Raw genomic sequence first — 19,043 nt, forward strand, 5'->3', positions numbered from 1 at the left:
ATGTGTCATCGCGCTGCCGATAGCCAGCAAGGGAACTAGTAGTTCCCTTGCCAATCCCGGTGTCACTGATCTGTTTTTAACGGTTGTTACATGTATTGACAGCCATTAAAAACTGATCCACTGACTTCTATGGAGGCCGTCAGGCCGTTAAAACGGCCAAAAATAGGACATGCACTATTTTTTGACGGCCGCTATTCACGGTCGTGTGAATAAGGCCTAAGTCAACAATATTTCAGTCCTCTGAACCAGAATGTAAACATCCATTGCGGACATCGCTGGCTGTATTCAGAGCTGGAAAATGGGTTCATATTGCATCAATGTTTATTTTACAAAGCTACTATTTTTTTTTATAATAATAAGAATTTTTATTTTATATATACACACAAGAGGTTTCGACCCCAGTTTAAAATGCATTCGGTGAGCAAACCCTCCCCAGTTTTCTACCTCTACCCACAATCCAACACTAGCCTTCACTTCCTCGTGGGCTGGATGTTTGCTTTATATACCACTGTTGTGTCTTTTATAATGTTTTGGTTCCATTACATGTTAATATCTGTGGTGCCTTAATACAACTTGTTCCACATTGCTGCCTCTCTCCAACCTATTTATCGTTGTCATTTTGAAATACTGTAAGGCCCTGTTCACACTGAGCTTTTTTGCAGGCACAAAATGAATTCCTCCAGTAGTTTTGAGGCAGATTTTTAACTGCCTGTGCCTTATTTTCCGTGTTTTTTGCCCGTGGCATTTGAATTTTAAAAAAACGCAGAAAAACGCTCAGAAACTAGGTCAGAGGCGGACATCAGCAGCATTACTGCAAGTAATCTGTAAACATGAAGGTAACCAGCATTCCGATTGCTAGTGAGATTAACATGAACAGTGCATCCATATATAATTTGCATAATCATTTTTGGTGTTCATTTCATTATAATACGTAAATGCAGCGGATTTTCACTACGGCTTTCATCCATTGCAATGCAATGGGTTAAAGTCGAATGCAAGTCTGCAATGAAATACACGTTACACATGCTTATTTCATTGCGGATGTTGGTGCGAATACAATGTGTTAACCCGATGTCCTGAACCATATGACCATATGAAAGGGTCGCCACAGATCTCCTATTATACCCGGCACAATTGCAACGAATGCACATCTTTTGTGTGCATTGTCAGTAATTGCGGACGGACCGCAGATGACACTCCGTGGCCGTCCGTGCCTGTAGCTATGGCCGTGTGCATAAGACCTTAGGATGTAGACAACTACAGCGCCTGATCCTCAAACTACATACCATTTACAAAATGTAAACAAAAATGTTGAAAAAAAAAAATATATTTATTCAAATGCATTCTATTATTTATTTTGTTTTCCCCGAACAATTCAACTGACTTGAAAAGTTACTTTACAGGACCTCATCAATATGTATCTTTTTCCAGAGCTTTTGAAAAGATGATCAGAATATAGAAGGACCACTTGTATAAAGCAAACCTCTCAGATGATAAACACCCACATAGAAAACACAGCACAGTAAAGTTATAGAGATGTCAAGATGAACTTTTATTTATTACATAGTTACATAGTTAGTACGGCTGAAAAAAGACACATGTCCATCAAGTCCAACCAAGGGAAGGGAAAAGGGAAGGAAAAATTTCTACACATGAGCTAATATTTTTTTGTTCTAGGAAATTATCTAACCCTTTTTTAAAGCCATCCACTCTCCCTGCTGCGACCAGCTCCTGCGGTAGGCTATTCCATAAATTCACCGTTCTTACTGTAAAGAAGCCTTGTCGCCTCTGCAGCTTGAACCTTTTTTTCTCCAGACGGAGGGAGTGCCCCCTTGTTTTTTGAGGGGGTTTTACAAGGAACAGGATATCACCATATTTTTTGTATGTGCCATTAATATATTTATATAAGTTAATCATGTCCCCCCTTAGTCGTCTTTTTTCAAGGCTAAATAGGTTTAGTTCTTTTAATCTTTCCTCATAACTTAGATTCTCCATGCCCCTTATTAGCTTCGTTGCTCTTCTTTGTATTTTTTCCAACTCCAGGGCATCCTTTCTATGAACTGGAGCCCAGAACTGAACTGCATATTCTAGATGGGGCCTCACTAATGCTTTGTAAAGTGGCAATATTACATCTCTGTCCCGCGAGTCCATGCCTCTTTTAATACACGACAATATCTTGCTGGCCTTTGAAGCAGCTGATTGACACTGCATGCTGTTATTGAGTTTATGATTTACAAGAACACCCAGATCCTTCTCAACAAGTGAATCCGCCAGTGTAGCTCCCCCTAGGACATATGATGCATGCAGGTTGTTGGTACCCAGATGCATAACTTTACATTTATCTACATTAAACTTCATCTGCCAAGTGGACGCCCAAACACTTAGTTTGTTTAAATCTGCCTGTAATTCATGAACATCTTCCATAGTCTGAACTATATTACATAGCTTGGTGTCATCTGCAAAAATAGAAATAGTGCTATTAATCCCATCCTCTATATCATTAATAAATAAGTTGAATAATAGTGGTCCCAGCACTGAACCCTGGGGTACACCACTTATAACCGGTGACCATTCAGAGAAGGAATCATTGACCACAACTCTCTGGATACGGTCCTTGAGCCAATTCTCAATCCAATTACAAACTATATTTTCTAAACCTATAGTCCGTAATTTACCCATTAGGCGTCTATGGGGGACAGTGTCAAATGCCTTTGCAAAGTCCAAAAACACTAAATCCACAGCGGCCCCTCTGTCTAGACTTCTGCTCACCTCTTCATAAAAACAGATTAGGTTAGTTTGACAACTTCTGTCCTTAGTAAAACCATGCTGGCTGTCACTTATAATGCTATTTATTGTCACATAATCCTGTATATAGTCCCTCAATAGCCCCTCAAACATTTTCCCCACGATGGATGTTAAGCTTACTGGTCTATAATTACCCGGGGAAGACCTAGAGCCCTTTTTGAAAATAGGCACCACATTTGCCCTGCGCCAGTCCCTTGGCACTATACCAGTCACTAGAGATTCTCTGAATATTATGAAAAGGGGGACAGAAATAACTGAACTAAGCTCTTTAAGAATTCTAGGGTGTAACCCATCTGGTCCCGGAGCCTTGTGCACATTTATTTTATTTAATTTAGCTTGGACCACATCTACATTCATCCAATTCAGTATATCAACTGATATATTAACAGCACTGGCACCGGCTACATCAGCTGCTCTTTCTTCAGTTGTATATACAGAGCTAAAGAACCCATTTAGTAACTCTGCCTTCTCTTGATCCCCTGTGATCAACTCCCCATTACCATTATCTAGGGGTCCTACATGTTCAGACCTTGGCTTTTTTGCATTTATATGCTTGAAGAATTTTTTAGGATTTGTTTTACTATCCTTGGCCACCTGCCTTTCATTTTGTATTTTTGCTAATTTGATTACATTTTTACAGATTTTATTAAGCTCTTTATATTTTACAAAGGCTACAGCTGTACCCTCAGATTTGTATTTTTTAAATGCCCTTTTTAAAGAGGCTCTGTCACCAGATTTTGCAACCCCTATCTGCTATTGCAGCAGATAGGCGCTGCAATGTAGATTACAGTAACGTTTTTATTTTAAAAAAACGAGCATTTTTGGCCAAGTTATGACCATTTTTGTAGTTATGCAAATGAGGCTTGCAAAAGTCCAAGTGGGTGTGTTTAAAAGTAAAAGTCCAAGTGGGTGTGTATTATGTGCGTACATCGGGGCGTTTTTAATACTTTTACTAGCTGGGCGCTCTGATGAGAAGTATCATCCACTTCTCTTCAGAACGCCCAGCTTCTGACAGTGCAGATCTGTGACGTCACTCACAGGTCCTGCATCGTGACAGCCACATCGGCACCAGAGGCTACAGTTGATTCTGCAGCAGCATCAGCGTTTGCAGGTAAGTCGATCTTACCTGCAAACGCTGATGCTGCTGCAGAATCAACTGTAGCCTCTGCTGCCGATGTGGCCGTCACGATGCAGGACCTGTGAGTGACGTCACAGATCTGCACTGTCAGAAGCTGGGCGTTCTGAAGAGAAGAGGATGTTACTTCTCTTCACAGCGCCCAGCTAGTAAAAGTATTAAAAACGCCCCGATGTACGCACCTATAACACGCCCACTTGGACTTTTAAACACACCCACTTGGACTTTTGCAAGCCTCATTTGCATAATTACAAAAATGGTCATAACTTGGCCAAAAATGCTCGTTTTTTAAAAATAAAAACGTTACTGTAATCTACATTGCAGCGCCTATCTGCTGCAATAGCAGATAGGGGTTGCAAAATCTGGTGACAGAGCCTCTTTAAACTGAGGTTCCATACTTGTATTATAGTGCAAACATTTGGTGGCCGGTATGTCAATTAGCCATCAACGAGTCCAGTGAGCACAACCCACACACGTCTGGCTAAATCATGAGAAATTACAGTAAAGCACTGAGCATTGAATTTCTTGAGAATTAATGCATAAATTAGACGGATGTTCTGCCCAACCTGCGTAATGTATGTTTAATAGCCATTTAACAGGGGGCACTTATTCTGTGGACAAGTTTACTTTAATGTCATGGAAATTTGGCTTGCTCTGTCTTGTCTAGCTATTTGATCACTGCTTGCTCTCTCTGTTCCACAATATGCTACTGTAATTCTTCTTTGTCCAGTGTTTCACGAGTTGTGAAGACCTGGGGCACAAATGATGAAGCACACGCCAAGCTATGAAATGTTGTCCCTGGTTAAGAGTCTGAATGTGTGAAGCTCCGCAATCTTTAAAGAGGCTCTGTCACCACATTATAAGTGCCCTGTCTCCTACATAATGTGATTGGCGCTGTAATGTAGATAACAGCAGTGGTTTTTATTTCGAAAAACGATCATTTTTGACTGAGTTATGACCTATTTTAGATTTATGCTAATGAGTTTCTTAATAGACAACTGGGCGTGTTTTTACTTTTTGACCAAGTGGGCGTTGTAAAGGGAAGTGTATGACACTGACCAATCAGTGACCAATCAGCGTCATACACTTCTCTCCATTCATGTACTCAGCACATAGTGATCTAGCAAGATCACTGTGTGCTGTCACTTACTCACACATTAACGTTACTGAAGTATCTTAAGAGTGAATAGCCAGCCAGCCAGGATGTCTATTCACAATCCCGACAGTTCGGTAACGTTTGTGTGGGACAGCACAGCACATAGAGATCACGCTTGCGGTCATTAAGTCCCACACAAACAAACGTTACCAAAGTGTCGGGAGAGTGAATGGACATCGCGTATTGGCTGGAAGCCATGTCTATTCACTCTCAAGGCACTTCAGTAACGTTAATGTCTGAGTAAGTAACAGCACATGTGCTGAGTATATAAATGTAGAGAAGTGTATGACGCCGATTGGTCAGCGTCATACACTTCTATTTACAACGCCCACTGGGTCAAAAAGTAAAAACACGCCCCGTTGTCTATTAAGAAAGTAATTAGCATAAATCTAAAATAGGTCATAACTAGGTCAAAATTTATCGTTTTTCAAAATAAAAAACAACTGCTGTGATCTACATTACAGCGCCAATCACATTATGTAGGAGATAGGGCAGTTATAATGTGGTGACAGAGCCTCTTTAAGAGTAACTGCACTTCCATAAAATGTTTGATTTGTCAGACATTTTAGAAGATCACAGTCAAAGATAGCGGTCGCTCATCTGAGTGATTCTGCACCTTCGTTCCAGCGACGCTGGGGGTCTCAGCACCCGGACCCCACCGAGCCAAACTTCTGATATGTATCATCAAACTTTTGATATGTCATAGAAAGCGCAGTTACTCTTTAAATATGATATTGTCTTTGATCTAGTGCTTCCAATGCTCTCCTGGTTTGTCTAGTTTTCCAGTTTAACCGATTATCCTATAAAAACCCCCACATATAGCTATACATGTCCTTCTTTTTTACCAGTACCTGTAGGGCCCAGAGCTTGGGCCTTTAGCCGCATATGCAATCCTTCACCAGAGACATGCTGGACATATCTACATGTGGAGGGAACCAACTTGACCTCCTGCGGTAAAACGAACTCCTCACTGTTGTCAGGAGACTGGATTTCTAAGGAGGACTGGCTCACTGAAATGTCAATTGGAAATCTTTTGCCTTCAAGGCCACTAAAATAAAGAAAGAAATTGGGGCATTAAAATTAATGAATATTTTGTCCATAAATACATTATTCAATTGGTTTCTGCTTTGCAAGAAGTGAAAATAAAAATGCCTCTAAGCAAAGTCTAAAATCCATATGAAGTTAATTAAGAATGTCATATTCAGTTGATGTGTTAGAATTGCAGGAAGATAGAATATGGAAGGGCAGCTCCACTGAGCAGAGAGTCAGAATCTCAGCATTAGTTTACGTGTACGCCTTTTTATGCGAGTTTGCTTTATTATCTACATCAGTAGTCTCCAACCAGTGCCCGGGAGTTACACGTGGCTTGTAACCCCAGCTTTGCGGCTCACCATACTAGCCCTGAGATATCATCAACGGCTACAATACAACATCCACATGAACAACATTGCACTGCATATCGATAACACAAGTGTGCCAAATAAAAGATTTTCTCTGCAAATGTTTGCAATTTCATGTTTTCTTTGTTCTCCATGTTTAACCCCTTCCCACAGGGAAAAAAAAAAGTTCAGGTACATCATAGAATGCTTTTACTTAACCCCTTCACGACCACCCCACGTAGATTAACGGGCTGCAAAGCTGGTCGTCGTGCCTGCAGCCCGTTAATCCACGTGTGCTCATAACAGAGCACACAGACGCTCCCCGCAGCCCGGCATCTCCATGTACAGGTTTTTTGGAGAAATTATTGGAAGTAGGCCGTGAAAATGAAAATCGACATTATTTCAAAGAAAATGTAGGTTTAGCTAATTTTTTCTAATTTCCACAAGGACTAAAAGGAGAAAATGCACCACTACATTTGTAAAGCAATTTCTCCCGAGTAAAACAATACCCCACATGTGGTAATAAACGGCTGATTGGACACACGGCAGGGCTTAGAAGGGAAAGAGCGCCATTTGACTATTGCAGCTCAAATTTAGCAGGAATGGTTTGCGGAGACCAGTGAAAACACCAAAAAAGTGACTCCATTTAGGAAACTACACCCCTTGAAGAATCCATCTAGGGGTGTAGTGAACATTTTAAACCCACAGGGGTTTCATAGATTTTATTAGAATTGGGCAGTGAAGATAAAAAAAATTCTTTTTTTCCAATAAGACGTAGCTTTAGCTCAACATTTTTCATTTTCTCAACAAATAAAGGAATAAAAAAAAAAAACAACATTTGTAAAGCAACTTCTCTGGAGTACGGCAATACCCCATTTGTGGTCATAAACTGCTGTTTGGGCACACGGCAAGGATCAGAAGAGAAGGAGCTCCATTTGGCTTTTGGAGCACAGATTTTGCTGGATTTTTTTCTTGACACCATGTCACTTTTGCAAAGCTCCTAAGGTACCAGTACAGTGGAAACTCCCCAAAAGTGATTCCATTCACAAAACTACACCCCTTGAGGAATTCATCTAGGGGTGTAGTGAGCATTTTGACCCCACAGGTGTTTCATAGATTTTATTAGAATTGGGCAGTGAAAATAAAAAAAATTCCTTTTTCTTCAATAAGACATAGTTTTAGCTGAAAATGTTTCATTTTCTCAACAAATAAATGAAAAAAAGCACCACAACACTTGTAAAGCAACTTCTCCTGTGTACGGAAAGACCACATATGTGGTCATAAACGGCTGTTTGGGCACAGAGTAGGGCTCAGAAGGGAAGGAGCGCCATTTGGCTTTTGGAGTACAGATTTTGCTGGATTGGTTTCTGGGCGCTATGTCGCATTTGCAAAGTCCCTGTGGGACCAAAACAGTGGATCCCCCCAGAAGTGACCCCATTTGGGAAACTACACCCCTCAAGGTATTCACTAAGGGGTGTAGTGAGCATATTAACACCACAGGTGATTGGCAGAAATTGGTGTGCACTCGATGTTGCAGAGTGAAAATGGGATTTTTTTCTATAGATATGCCAATATGTGGCACCCAGCTTGTGCCACTGGAGACACACACACCCCAAAAATTGTTAAAAGGGTTCTCCCGGGTATGGCGGATAATTATTAAAGTACAGACATTTTTAAGTAAAGGCGCAAAAGCAGATCGAGCCGGGGTAAAACAGACTAAAATTAGTGGCCTGGAGAATAAGTTCATGTCTGCCGGACCGGAACACATTAATGACTGGTTCAGAAAGGTGTGAACTTTTTTTTGCAGAAGAGGGCATTTATTTTTTTTACATTTTACTTATTTATAATTTTTTTTACTGTTTTTTTATTTATTAATTTTTTACTACGGGGCACAGGTTAGCAGGGAACACATTATCTATGTTTTCCCTACTGTCCCCATATGTAGATTATGGATAGCAGTGATCTGATGGTAACAGCCCATAAGATCACTTATTAAAGATCTATATACACACACACAGACATGCAGAATAGACGCAGATTGTGTATGCTCAGCATCTATTCTGCACAGGGAATCCCTGTGACATCCTTACTAACATCCAGGGATTCCCCAGCAACTATCCGAAAATAGAATCAGCTCTTCTGCCTTCAGGTACACAACGCTTAATAGGAGTGCATTTCTGTTAGGGGGAGCTGATTATTTCAGTTCCCTATCACATACAGGATAGGGCCGTCTATGTGACAGCCCAATCCTGCCGTTGACAGGGGCAGAGTTGTGCAGGAGCGCAGGGTGCCATCATGCACAGCATTTAAAGAGGCTCTGTCACCAGATTTTGCAACCCCTATCTGCTATTGCAGCAGATAGGCGCTGCAAAGTAGATTACAGTAACGTTTTTATTTTTAAAAAACGAGCATTTTTGGCCAAGTTATGACCATTTTTGTAATTATGCAAATGAGGCTTGCAAAAGTCCAAGTGGGTGTGTTTAAAAGTAAAAGTCCAAGTGGGCGTGTATTAGGTGCGTACATCGGGGCGTTTTTAATACTTTTACTAGCTGGGCGCTGTGAAGAGAAGTAACATCCTCTTCTCTTCAGAACGCCCAGCTTGTGACAGTGCAGATCTGTGACGTCACTCACAGGTCCTGCATCGTGACGGCCACATCGGCAGCAGAGGCTACAGTTGATTCTGCAGCAGCATCGGCGTTAGCAGGTAAGATCGACTTACCTGCAAACGCTGATGCTGCTGCAGAATCAACTGTAGCCTCTGGTGCCGATGTGGCCGTCACGATGCAGGACCTGTGAGTGACGTCACAGATCTGCACTGTCACAAGCTGGGCGTTCTGAAGAGAAGAGGATGTTACTTCTCATCAGAGCGCCCAGCTAGTGAAAGTATTAAAAACGCCCCGATGTACGCACATAATACACGCCCACTTGGACTTTTACTTTTAAACACACCCACTTGGACTTTTGCAAGCCTCATTTGCATAACTACAAAAATGGTCATAACTTGGCCAAAAATGCTCGTTTTTTTTAAATAAAAACGTTACTGTAATCTACATTGCAGCGCCTATCTGCTGCAATAGCAGATAGGGGTTGCAAAATCTGGTGACAGAGCCTCTTTAAATTACTGGGCTTCTGGCACAGGGACCAGTCCATTATCAATTATTTTTATGTGGAGCGAGCGAGAAAGGTTTAACATGGTTCTCATCCATTTTTATTTTTTTTGTTGAATGTGGCTCACAAGGTTAAGGACCTCTGGTCTACATTATAGAAAATTTTGCATCTGCTTTGGAGGCTCTGTTAGTGGCCTCTGTGGCAGATCCGTAAGAGATTACCGGAAACAATAGCGAAGAGTGCTGCCCTATCGTTGTGCAACGGAACAGTTGCTTTCGGTATTCTCCTGTTTTGTTCCTCTGACAGAGCAGAACAACAGAATACCACAACGCAAATGCAAACAGCCCCTAAGCCTATTATTTTACCTTCACAAAAATGGTTTCCGTTGAGGGGTTCCATCCAAGCTTTCCGTCAGGGGAACCCCTTAACAGAAAGGCAAATGGAAACCATAGCTTCCCTTTGAAACACCATTGATCTCAAAGGTGACGGATACTTTGCTAATGGCTTCTGTTTGTCACTCCGACGGAACCCCTCAACTGAAACCATTCCGTTTGGAATTTTGAGGCAGATTTCGCTCTGCCTGCACGCCCATTATGGCTGCGTTTTTCACCCGCAGCACCCGATATTTAAATAACCTCCTGAACTGTCAATGGGGCGTGTACTGGCAGGGAGGCGTGTTACTATGGCTGGGAGGCGTGTTACTATGGCTGGGACACTGTCCAATCAGATAAGGACAGTGTTACAGCAAGAGCGAGGAGAGAGGAGAGAGTGTGCGCGAGCGCACGCACACACTCTCACTCTTCAGCATTCAAGATCAGTCTACTGCCGAACTGGCAAGGGGGCGTGTCACTGCTACGGGCAGCGTAAAAGCTGTGGAGAGGAGAGCGCGCATGCGCACTCTCATCTCTTCAGCTCTTGCAAGAGATCAGTATTGTACTTTGTCTGCCTAACTGGCAAGGGGGCGTGTCTCTGCTACAGACAGTGCAAGCGCTCCCCAGGACTTTTTCACGGCCCGACGGACCCCAAAGAAGTCAATGGATCAGCACTTAACGGACATTTTTCAGTAATCAATCCATGCGATGGCCGTTAAAAATGGATCCTGGCCTCACAAGAGGACTCCCTTGGTACAGTGCTATTTTAAGCGCGGAGCCCGGGGAAGCCCCTGACGTCACTGTCCATATATGGACAGTGATGTCAGAGCTTTCAACTATGGAAAGGGGACTCCTGTCGTGGGAAAGCCCTTGACGTCACTATTCATATATGGACAGTGACGTCAGAGGCTACTCCTGGAGCAGAATCCCCGGCCACAGCGTGACCGACGCTCTGGCTGTGGTTTCCGCTCCCGGAGGGAGCCCCAATGCCGCTATCTACATGGGGGTGGCACTAATTACATGGGCACTGAGGCACTATATGGGCATCATCCACAGTGGGCACTATCCACAGTGGGCACAGTGTGGCACTATCCAGTGGGCACAGTGTGGCACTATCCACAGTGGGCACAGTGTGGCACTATCCACAGTGGGCACTGTGTGGCACTATCCACAGTGGGCACTGTGTGGCACTATCCACAGTGGGCACTGTGTGGCACTATCCACAGTGGGCACTGTGTGGCACTATCCACAGTGGGCACTGTGTGGCACTATCCACAGTGGGCACTGTGTGGCACTATCCACAGTGGGCACTGTGGCGTTTTCAGGGGGTTGGGACAAAAAAAATACCCTGACAAATGACTGGACTGGATGAAAATTTGGAGACACACTGATGGTAAACGAACATGAAAAACTGACGGTTGATCAGTTTTTAACCCCTTGACACACCATAACGTGCCGGTACATCCTGGTGCGGGTGGTGAATTATGGAGCAGGCTCAAGCGCTGTGCCCGCTCCATACACTGCGAGTGTCAGCTGTGTTTTAGAGCGGACACCCTGCACAAACGGCCAGGAACAGTGATCGCTTTTAGTAGTGAAAACAAAAATCCTTTTCCCATTTTTCTCCTAATGTAAAAAAAAATAATAATAAAAAATAAACACAATTAATATCGCCGTATCGGTAAAAGTCTGAACTATTACAATATAATATTATTTAACTCGCATGGTTAATGCCATAAAAAAATATATTTTTTCAATTTAACCGCCAGAATCAGTTTTTTTGTCACCTTGTAATAAAATAAAAAAAAGTCATATGTACCAAAGAACTGTATCAATAAAAACGCCCACTTGGTCGAAAGTAAAACACGCCCACTTGGGCATTAAGAAACTCATTAGCATAAAGCTAAAAATCGCTAATAAAGTGGTTTAAAATAGATCGTTTTTCTAAATAAAAGGCATTACTGTCACCTACATTATAGCGCTGATCTCCTTATATAGGAGATAGGGCACTTATAATCTGGTGACAGAGCCTCTATAACCGCTACTGCTGACATTCATAGCGTGATCTTGCGAGATCATGCTGTGCAGCGAATACAAATGGACAGAAGTGTATGAGAATGAATGGTCGCCGATTGGTCAGCGTCATACACTCCTCTGTACAACGCCCAGTTGGTCATTAAGAAACTAATTAGCATAAATCTAAAATTGCTCATAACTTCCTCAAAACGATCGTTTTTCAAAATAAAAACCACTGTTATCTACATTACAGCGATCAGATTATGCAGGAGATAGGACATTAAAACTGCCTCGCGGGAAAAAGAAGCGACATGCCCTATCTTCGGGCGCTTCCGCCTCCGACCTCCCATTGACTTCAATGGGAGGCAGAGAAAGCGTATTTCGCGCTGTTTTATGCCCGCGGCGCTCAATGGCCGCGGGCGAAAAACGGCGCGAAAATCACCGCGAAAATCGGCGTGCAGGGAGAGGAATATCTGCCTCAAAGTTCCAAACGGAATTTTGAGGCAGATATTCCTCCCCCAAAATACTCCGTGTGAACATAGCCTTAAACTAGTGAATTATTTATCCTGCACGGGAATGCTGTAAAGAAAATCAATTCCACAATTAGTGTTTTTAATTACCTCGTTTACCAAAACATTTAATAAAAAGTCATATGTACTAATGACAGAAAAAAAAAAGTTATGGCTCTCAAAATATGGCGACACGAAAACTATTTTTCTGGTACAGTGTTTTTCTTGTGCAAAAGAAATAAAACAAAAAAAAATATTTGATATTGCCGTAATCATGCTGACCCACAGAATAAAGTTACGATGTCATTTATACAGCGCGGTGAACGCCATAAAAAGGAAAACAAAAAAACACAACTCAAAACACAGCTCACTACTTCAACACAAAAACAAAAAAATGATGGCTCCCTAAATGCATTGATGCAAAGATGAAAAAATAATAATAAAAATCGCTGGGTCATCAAAGCACAAAATAGCTGTGTCGTTAAGGGGTTAAACACTCCATCGCTGGACCATACGAAATAAAAATGTCATATAGCCAATGAAATATCCCAAACTACTGAAGGTTCTGATTGTTTACACTACTGATGTCATTTCCCACCATTTTCAAGATCCCTGATTGCAGTCAGTGAATGGAAACATGGTCATGTGACGTGACGCAGAAATCCATGAGGCAGGTCTGTTACTGGCCTGTGAGCTTGAAACTCCACCTGTAGTGTACACGGGGCAGACCCAGTGCTGGTACCCTGCCCTGTAAGTGACCGTAATAACAAGACTCAGCATTTACCTCAGAATGAGAATGGCGCTCTGCATGCTTCTCCTGATCTCCAGCCGCACGTTAGAGCCCATGTTCAGTCTGCCGCCTCGTATGATGCGCTATCTCTGTGCAGGAGGCGCTGGACCGGTGACCACACTGCTCTACAGCGCCACCTATGTAAAGCTCACGGTGAGCACACGTCTCTAGTGCTGCGCGTGGTACAGTGAGTGTAAGCAGAGGGCAGGCTAGTGCCGTGCCGTGCCGTGCCGTGCCGTGCCGTGCCGTGCCGTGCCGGACAGCGTGTGCAACTTGTCATGAGAAGTAGCTGCCAGCCTCCCGGCTCCTACCCTGACACTGCTGATGCTTTCATTTGCCCAAGAGGGAATCAGTCCAACATTTTACACAGACCAATTTTTCTACAAGAATACACATCAATATCCTCATAATAAAAAAACACGAGTAAAACAATAGAAATAAGATAAAGCAGGACTAACACTTATGTACTGGCACTGTTCCAGCCTCAAATATGGCCGTGATCGCCACATGTATACACTATTTCCTGTCGCATTCTTCTGACGTTACTCATCACCTTCCCCCATCTATGGTCAGGATTCCCATTGCATGCTGGGAGCTGTCAGCCGGGCAGCCAGGGGCTCTGCTCAGGTGAGATTCTTGTGATGCTAGGATGGGGTCTGCGCTGGGTGTAGAGGTCACAGAGGACCCGGGAGTGTTCCAGGGATGTACTCATGTTTTGCTTTCACCTCATCCGAGAGGGCGGCCCTGGCCACACAAGGTGTCGCATTCCCGGGTGTGTAAATATTTGTGTCATTAGAAGCTCCACAGACTTGCCACATCCAGCCTGACACCTGTGACCTGGGCACATTGTTACCACTCAGATCGGGATTACTATTGTATGCTGAGGGATCCAGGGCCCGTGTGTATTGTATGTCACTATCTACTACAGAGGGAGCTCATCTGAATCATCTGTGTGTGGCATCATGTGGCCCTGTACCAGGCAGTTTTCTGTTCACAATCCACTCACTTTGAGGATACAAAGAGGCTGTAATTTACCCGCAATCTGAACATTTCTTGATCTGCCATAATAATCTGGATTATTAGTTCTTATCTGTATGACGGCATATTAAAGAGGACCTGTCCGCTCTCCTGACATGTCTGTATTAGTAAATAATTGTATCCCCATGAAATAACAATTCTGGAACATATTTTCTTAGAACTCTAGGTTGTGCCATTCCTCTGTTACTCCTCCTAGAAATGTGTGAATAAATTGACAATTGGGTGTTACCAGTTGGGGGGGGGGTGTCCCTACACAGTCTCAATTGGATATTGTTAGTCTGTGTATGGACGGGCCCCTAACTACGTTTATAACCTACGTTTAGCGTGTACAGCTGACAAACTACACTAAACTATTCCATCCCGGGGTATTCTGTGAAAAAAAATATCACTTCTTGAAGCGTTTACGATCTGATGTTTCCTTCAAAATCACTTTGAAAATACACATCAAAATCAGCTCCAAAAACACCTGGATTACAGAGGCTCTTTTGTCTTGAAATCAGCCTCGTATTTTTAATCCTGAACATATTCCGTGTAAACATGGCCTTACAGTCCATATATGGACAGTTATCCCGCTGGAGCTTCCTGCACATTCGCTCTGTCCGGGGACTCCATCCCTGGGGAAGCTCCTGACATCACTGTCCATATATGCAGTGACTTCAGGAGCTTCCCCAGGGCCTGTGGGATACGTAGCAGCCTTCAGTCGGAGGTATACTTTGGGAGTCCTCCCGACGTATACCTCCAATGGAAAGCGTAAACGTGATGTGAAGAGAGCCTAACGCCCAGTTGTCAATTTATTCATACATTTCTAGAAGGAATAACAGAGGAACGGCACAACGCAGAGTTCTAAGAAAAGCTGCTCCAGAATTGTTATTTCATGTGTAATACAAGTATTTACTAAAGCAGGCGTGTCAGAAGAGGTGACAGGTCCTCATTATGTCCACCTATGTTTTCAGATAGAAATACACAGCCTGCAGCAGGGAGAGCCAACTCAAGCTAAACAACAGAGCGTAGAAGTGTAGGTTTTCCACAATTTGGTGTGGTTTTTCGGCCCAAATTCCCTGCGGCATCCAGGGCGGATATGTTGTGTACTTTTACGCTGCATGTCCGCTCTGTGTGAACATACCTTAAAGGAGTTTTCCACCTTCTGATGACCTATCCACCTGATAGGTCATCGGTTTGTCATCGGTGCGGGTCCAACACCCAGACCCTGCACTGATAAGCCGCTGCTGTGGCCTGTGGGCAGCGGATGTTGTGGCACATAATGCTATGTACGGAGCCTGGAAGCAGTTGGCTCCGTACATAGCATAGCGGCCGCTTCAAAACTGCAGGACTGCTCCTATTCACTTGAATACTAGCAGAGCTGCAGTACTTCAGCTCGGCCACTATTCCGTGGCCGGAGCCATCTGCTTCCGGCTTGTACGTCTGGTGCACGGAGGCACCGGACCAGCTGATCTGTGCGGGGCCCGGGTGTCTGACCCCCGCAGATCATGTACTGATGACCTATCCGGTGAATAGGTCATCAGTTTTCAGAAGGAAGAAAAATCCTTTAATATGTCTCACAGCTAAGAAGTGGATAAAATTGCACCCAATGTAAAATAAAACTGTCAGCTGAATTTCCTGATTGGTTTCATCTATACTGATACATTGTAGCAAATATTAGGATGAGAGAGATTTGTGCTGCTGATGTATTTATCTCACTGAAGATTGACCGTACATGGCAGATTTACAGCAAGCAAGGCCTGTCTTTATATATTTTGAAATAGGACTTACACATTAAAGTGTAGCTAAGCGTTTGACAAACTTCTGACATGTCATAGTGACATGTCAGAAGTTTGGATTGGTGGGGGTCCGAGCACTGAGATCCCCACCAATCGCTAGAACGAAGCAGCTGAAGTGCTCGTGTGAGCGCTCAGCTGCTTCGCGTCTGTTCGGCTTTTTCCGGAAAGCCGATGTATCGGAGTACGGGCTCATAGATTTTCTATTGAGTCCGTACACCGATACATTGATTTCCGGAAAAAGCCGAATAGACACAAAGCGGCTGAGCACTCACACGAGCACTTCAGCTGCTTCGTTCTAGCGATTGGTGGGGGTCTCAGTGCTCGGACCCCCACCAATCCAAACTTCTGACATTATCATCTGTCACTATGACATGTCAGAAGTTTGTCAAACGTTTAGTTACCTTTTAACAAAATGGAGAAAAGTAAAGTTGTCTCTATCTTAGCAAGATCTGTGTACAAGTATGGTGTTATTTGATGGATATCTTGACAAGATCTGTGTACAAGTATGGTGTTATTTGATGGATATCTTGACAAGATCTGTGTACAAGTATGGTGTTATTTGATGGATATCCTGACCAGATCTGTGTACAAGTATGGTGTTACTTAATGGATATCCTGACCAGATCTGTGCACAAGTATGGTGTTACTTAATGGATATCCTGACCAGATCTGTGCACAAGTATGGTGTTATTTGATGGATATCCTGACAAGATCTGTGTACAAGTATGGTGTTATTTGATGGATATCTTGACAAGATCTGTGTACAAGTATGGTGTTATTTGATGGATATCTTGACAAGATCTGTGTACAAGTATGGTGTTATTTGATGGATATCTTGACAAGATCTGTGTACAAGTATGGTGTTATTTGATGGATATCCTGACCAGATCTGTGTACAAGTATGGTGTTACTTAATGGATATCCTGACCAGATCTGTGCACAAGTATGGTGTTACTTAATGGATATCCTGACCAGATCTGTGCACAAGTATGGTGTTATTTGATGGATATCCTGACAAGATCTGTGTACAAGTATGGTGTTATTTGATGGATATCTTGACAAGATCTGTGTACAAGTATGGTGTTATTTGATGGATATCCTGACCAGATCTGTGCACAAGTATGGTGTTACTTAATGGATATCCTGACCAGATCTGTGCACAAGTATGGTGTTATTTGATGGATATCCTGACAAGATCTGTGTACAAGTATGGTGTTATTTGATGGATATCCTGACCAGATCTGTGCACAAGTATGGTGTTATTTGATGGATATCCTGACCAGATCTGTGTACAAGTATGGTGTTATTTGATGGATATCCTGACCAGGTCTGTGTACAAGTATGGTGTTACTTAATGGATATCCTGACCAGATCTGTGTACAAGTATGGTGTTATTTGATGGATATCCTGACCAGATCTGTGTACAAGTATGGTGTTATTTGATGGATATCCTGACCAGGTCTGTGTACAAGTATGGTGTTACTTAATGGATATCCTGACCAGATCTGTGTACAAGTATGGTGTTATTTGATGGATATCCTGACCAGATCTGTGTACAAGTATGGTGTTATTTGATGGATATCTTGACAAGATCTGTGTACAAGTATGGTGTTATTTGATGGATATCTTGACAAGATCTGTGTACAAGTATGGTGTTATTTGATGGATATCCTGACCAGATCTGTGTACAAGTATGGTGTTATTTGATGGATATCCTGACAAGATCTGTGTACAAGTATGGTGTTATTTGATGGATATCCTGACCAGATCTGTGCACAAGTATGGTGTTATTTGATGGATATCCTGACCAGATCTGTGTACAAGTATGGTGTTATTTGATGGATATCCTGACCAGGTCTGTGTACAAGTATGGTGTTACTTAATGGATATCCTGACCAGATCTGTGTACAAGTATGGTGTTATTTGATGGATATCCTGACCAGATCTGTGTACAAGTATGGTGTTATTTGATGGATATCCTGACCAGGTCTGTGTACAAGTATGGTGTTACTTAATGGATATCCTGACCAGATCTGTGTACAAGTATGGTGTTATTTGATGGATATCCTGACCAGATCTGTGTACAAGTATGGTGTTATTTGATGGATATCTTGACAAGATCTGTGTACAAGTATGGTGTTATTTGATGGATATCCTGACCAGATCTGTGTACAAGTATGGTGTTACTTAATGGATATCCTGACCAGATCTGTGCACAAGTATGGTGTTACTTAATGGATATCCTGACCAGATCTGTGCACAAGTATGGTGTTATTTGATGGATATCCTGACAAGATCTGTGTACAAGTATGGTGTTATTTGATGGATATCCTGACCAGATCTGTGCACAAGTATGGTGTTATTTGATGGATATCCTGACCAGATCTGTGTACAAGTATGGTGTTATTTGATGGATATCCTGACCAGGTCTGTGTACAAGTATGGTGTTACTTAATGGATATCCTGACCAGATCTGTGTACAAGTATGGTGTTATTTGATGGATATCCTGACCAGATCTGTGTACAAGTATGGTGTTATTTGATGGATATCCTGACCAGGTCTGTGTACAAGTATGGTGTTACTTAATGGATATCCTGACCAGATCTGTGTACAAGTATGGTGTTATTTGATGGATATCCTGACCAGATCTGTGTACAAGTATGGTGTTATTTGATGGATATCTTGACAAGATCTGTGTACAAGTATGGTGTTATTTGATGGATATCCTGACCAGATCTGTGTACAAGTATGGTGTTACTTAATGGATATCCTGACCAGATCTGTGCACAAGTATGGTGTTACTTAATGGATATCCTGACCAGATCTGTGCACAAGTATGGTGTTATTTGATGGATATCCTGACCAGATCTGTGTACAAGTATGGTGTTATTTGATGGATATCCTGACCAGATCTGTGTACAAGTATGGTGTTATTTGATGGATATCCTGACCAGATCTGT

The 19,043-nt window shown here is 42.6% G+C and overlaps 2 protein-coding genes across 3 annotated transcripts in view; one reads left to right on the forward strand and one right to left on the reverse strand.

The window, feature by feature from the left end:
• The window catches only part of UBE3D (ubiquitin protein ligase E3D), a 255,631-nt gene extending 242,128 nt beyond the window's left edge, over positions 1-13,503 (reverse strand). For both annotated transcript variants that reach the window (XR_012883173.1, XM_075862076.1), the window contains exons 1-2: positions 13,261-13,503; positions 5,948-6,144 (exon numbers count right to left, since the gene is read on the reverse strand). Coding sequence is in view for 1 of the 2 variants with exons in the window: in XM_075862076.1 (XP_075718191.1) it covers positions 5,948-6,144; positions 13,261-13,322 (259 nt within the window). In the remaining variant the exon portion in view is untranslated. The remainder of the gene's footprint in view (positions 1-5,947; positions 6,145-13,260) is intronic.
• Positions 13,504-13,813: 310 nt separating this feature from the next.
• The window catches only part of DOP1A (DOP1 leucine zipper like protein A), a 76,848-nt gene continuing 71,618 nt past the window's right edge, over positions 13,814-19,043 (forward strand). The window contains exon 1 of the mRNA XM_075862075.1: positions 13,814-13,893. The gene's annotated coding sequence lies outside the window, so the exon portion shown is untranslated. The remainder of the gene's footprint in view (positions 13,894-19,043) is intronic.

The sequence above is a fragment of the Rhinoderma darwinii genome, chromosome 4 (genome assembly GCF_050947455.1).
Source record: "Rhinoderma darwinii isolate aRhiDar2 chromosome 4, aRhiDar2.hap1, whole genome shotgun sequence".
Lineage (NCBI taxonomy): Eukaryota > Metazoa > Chordata > Amphibia > Anura > Rhinodermatidae > Rhinoderma > Rhinoderma darwinii.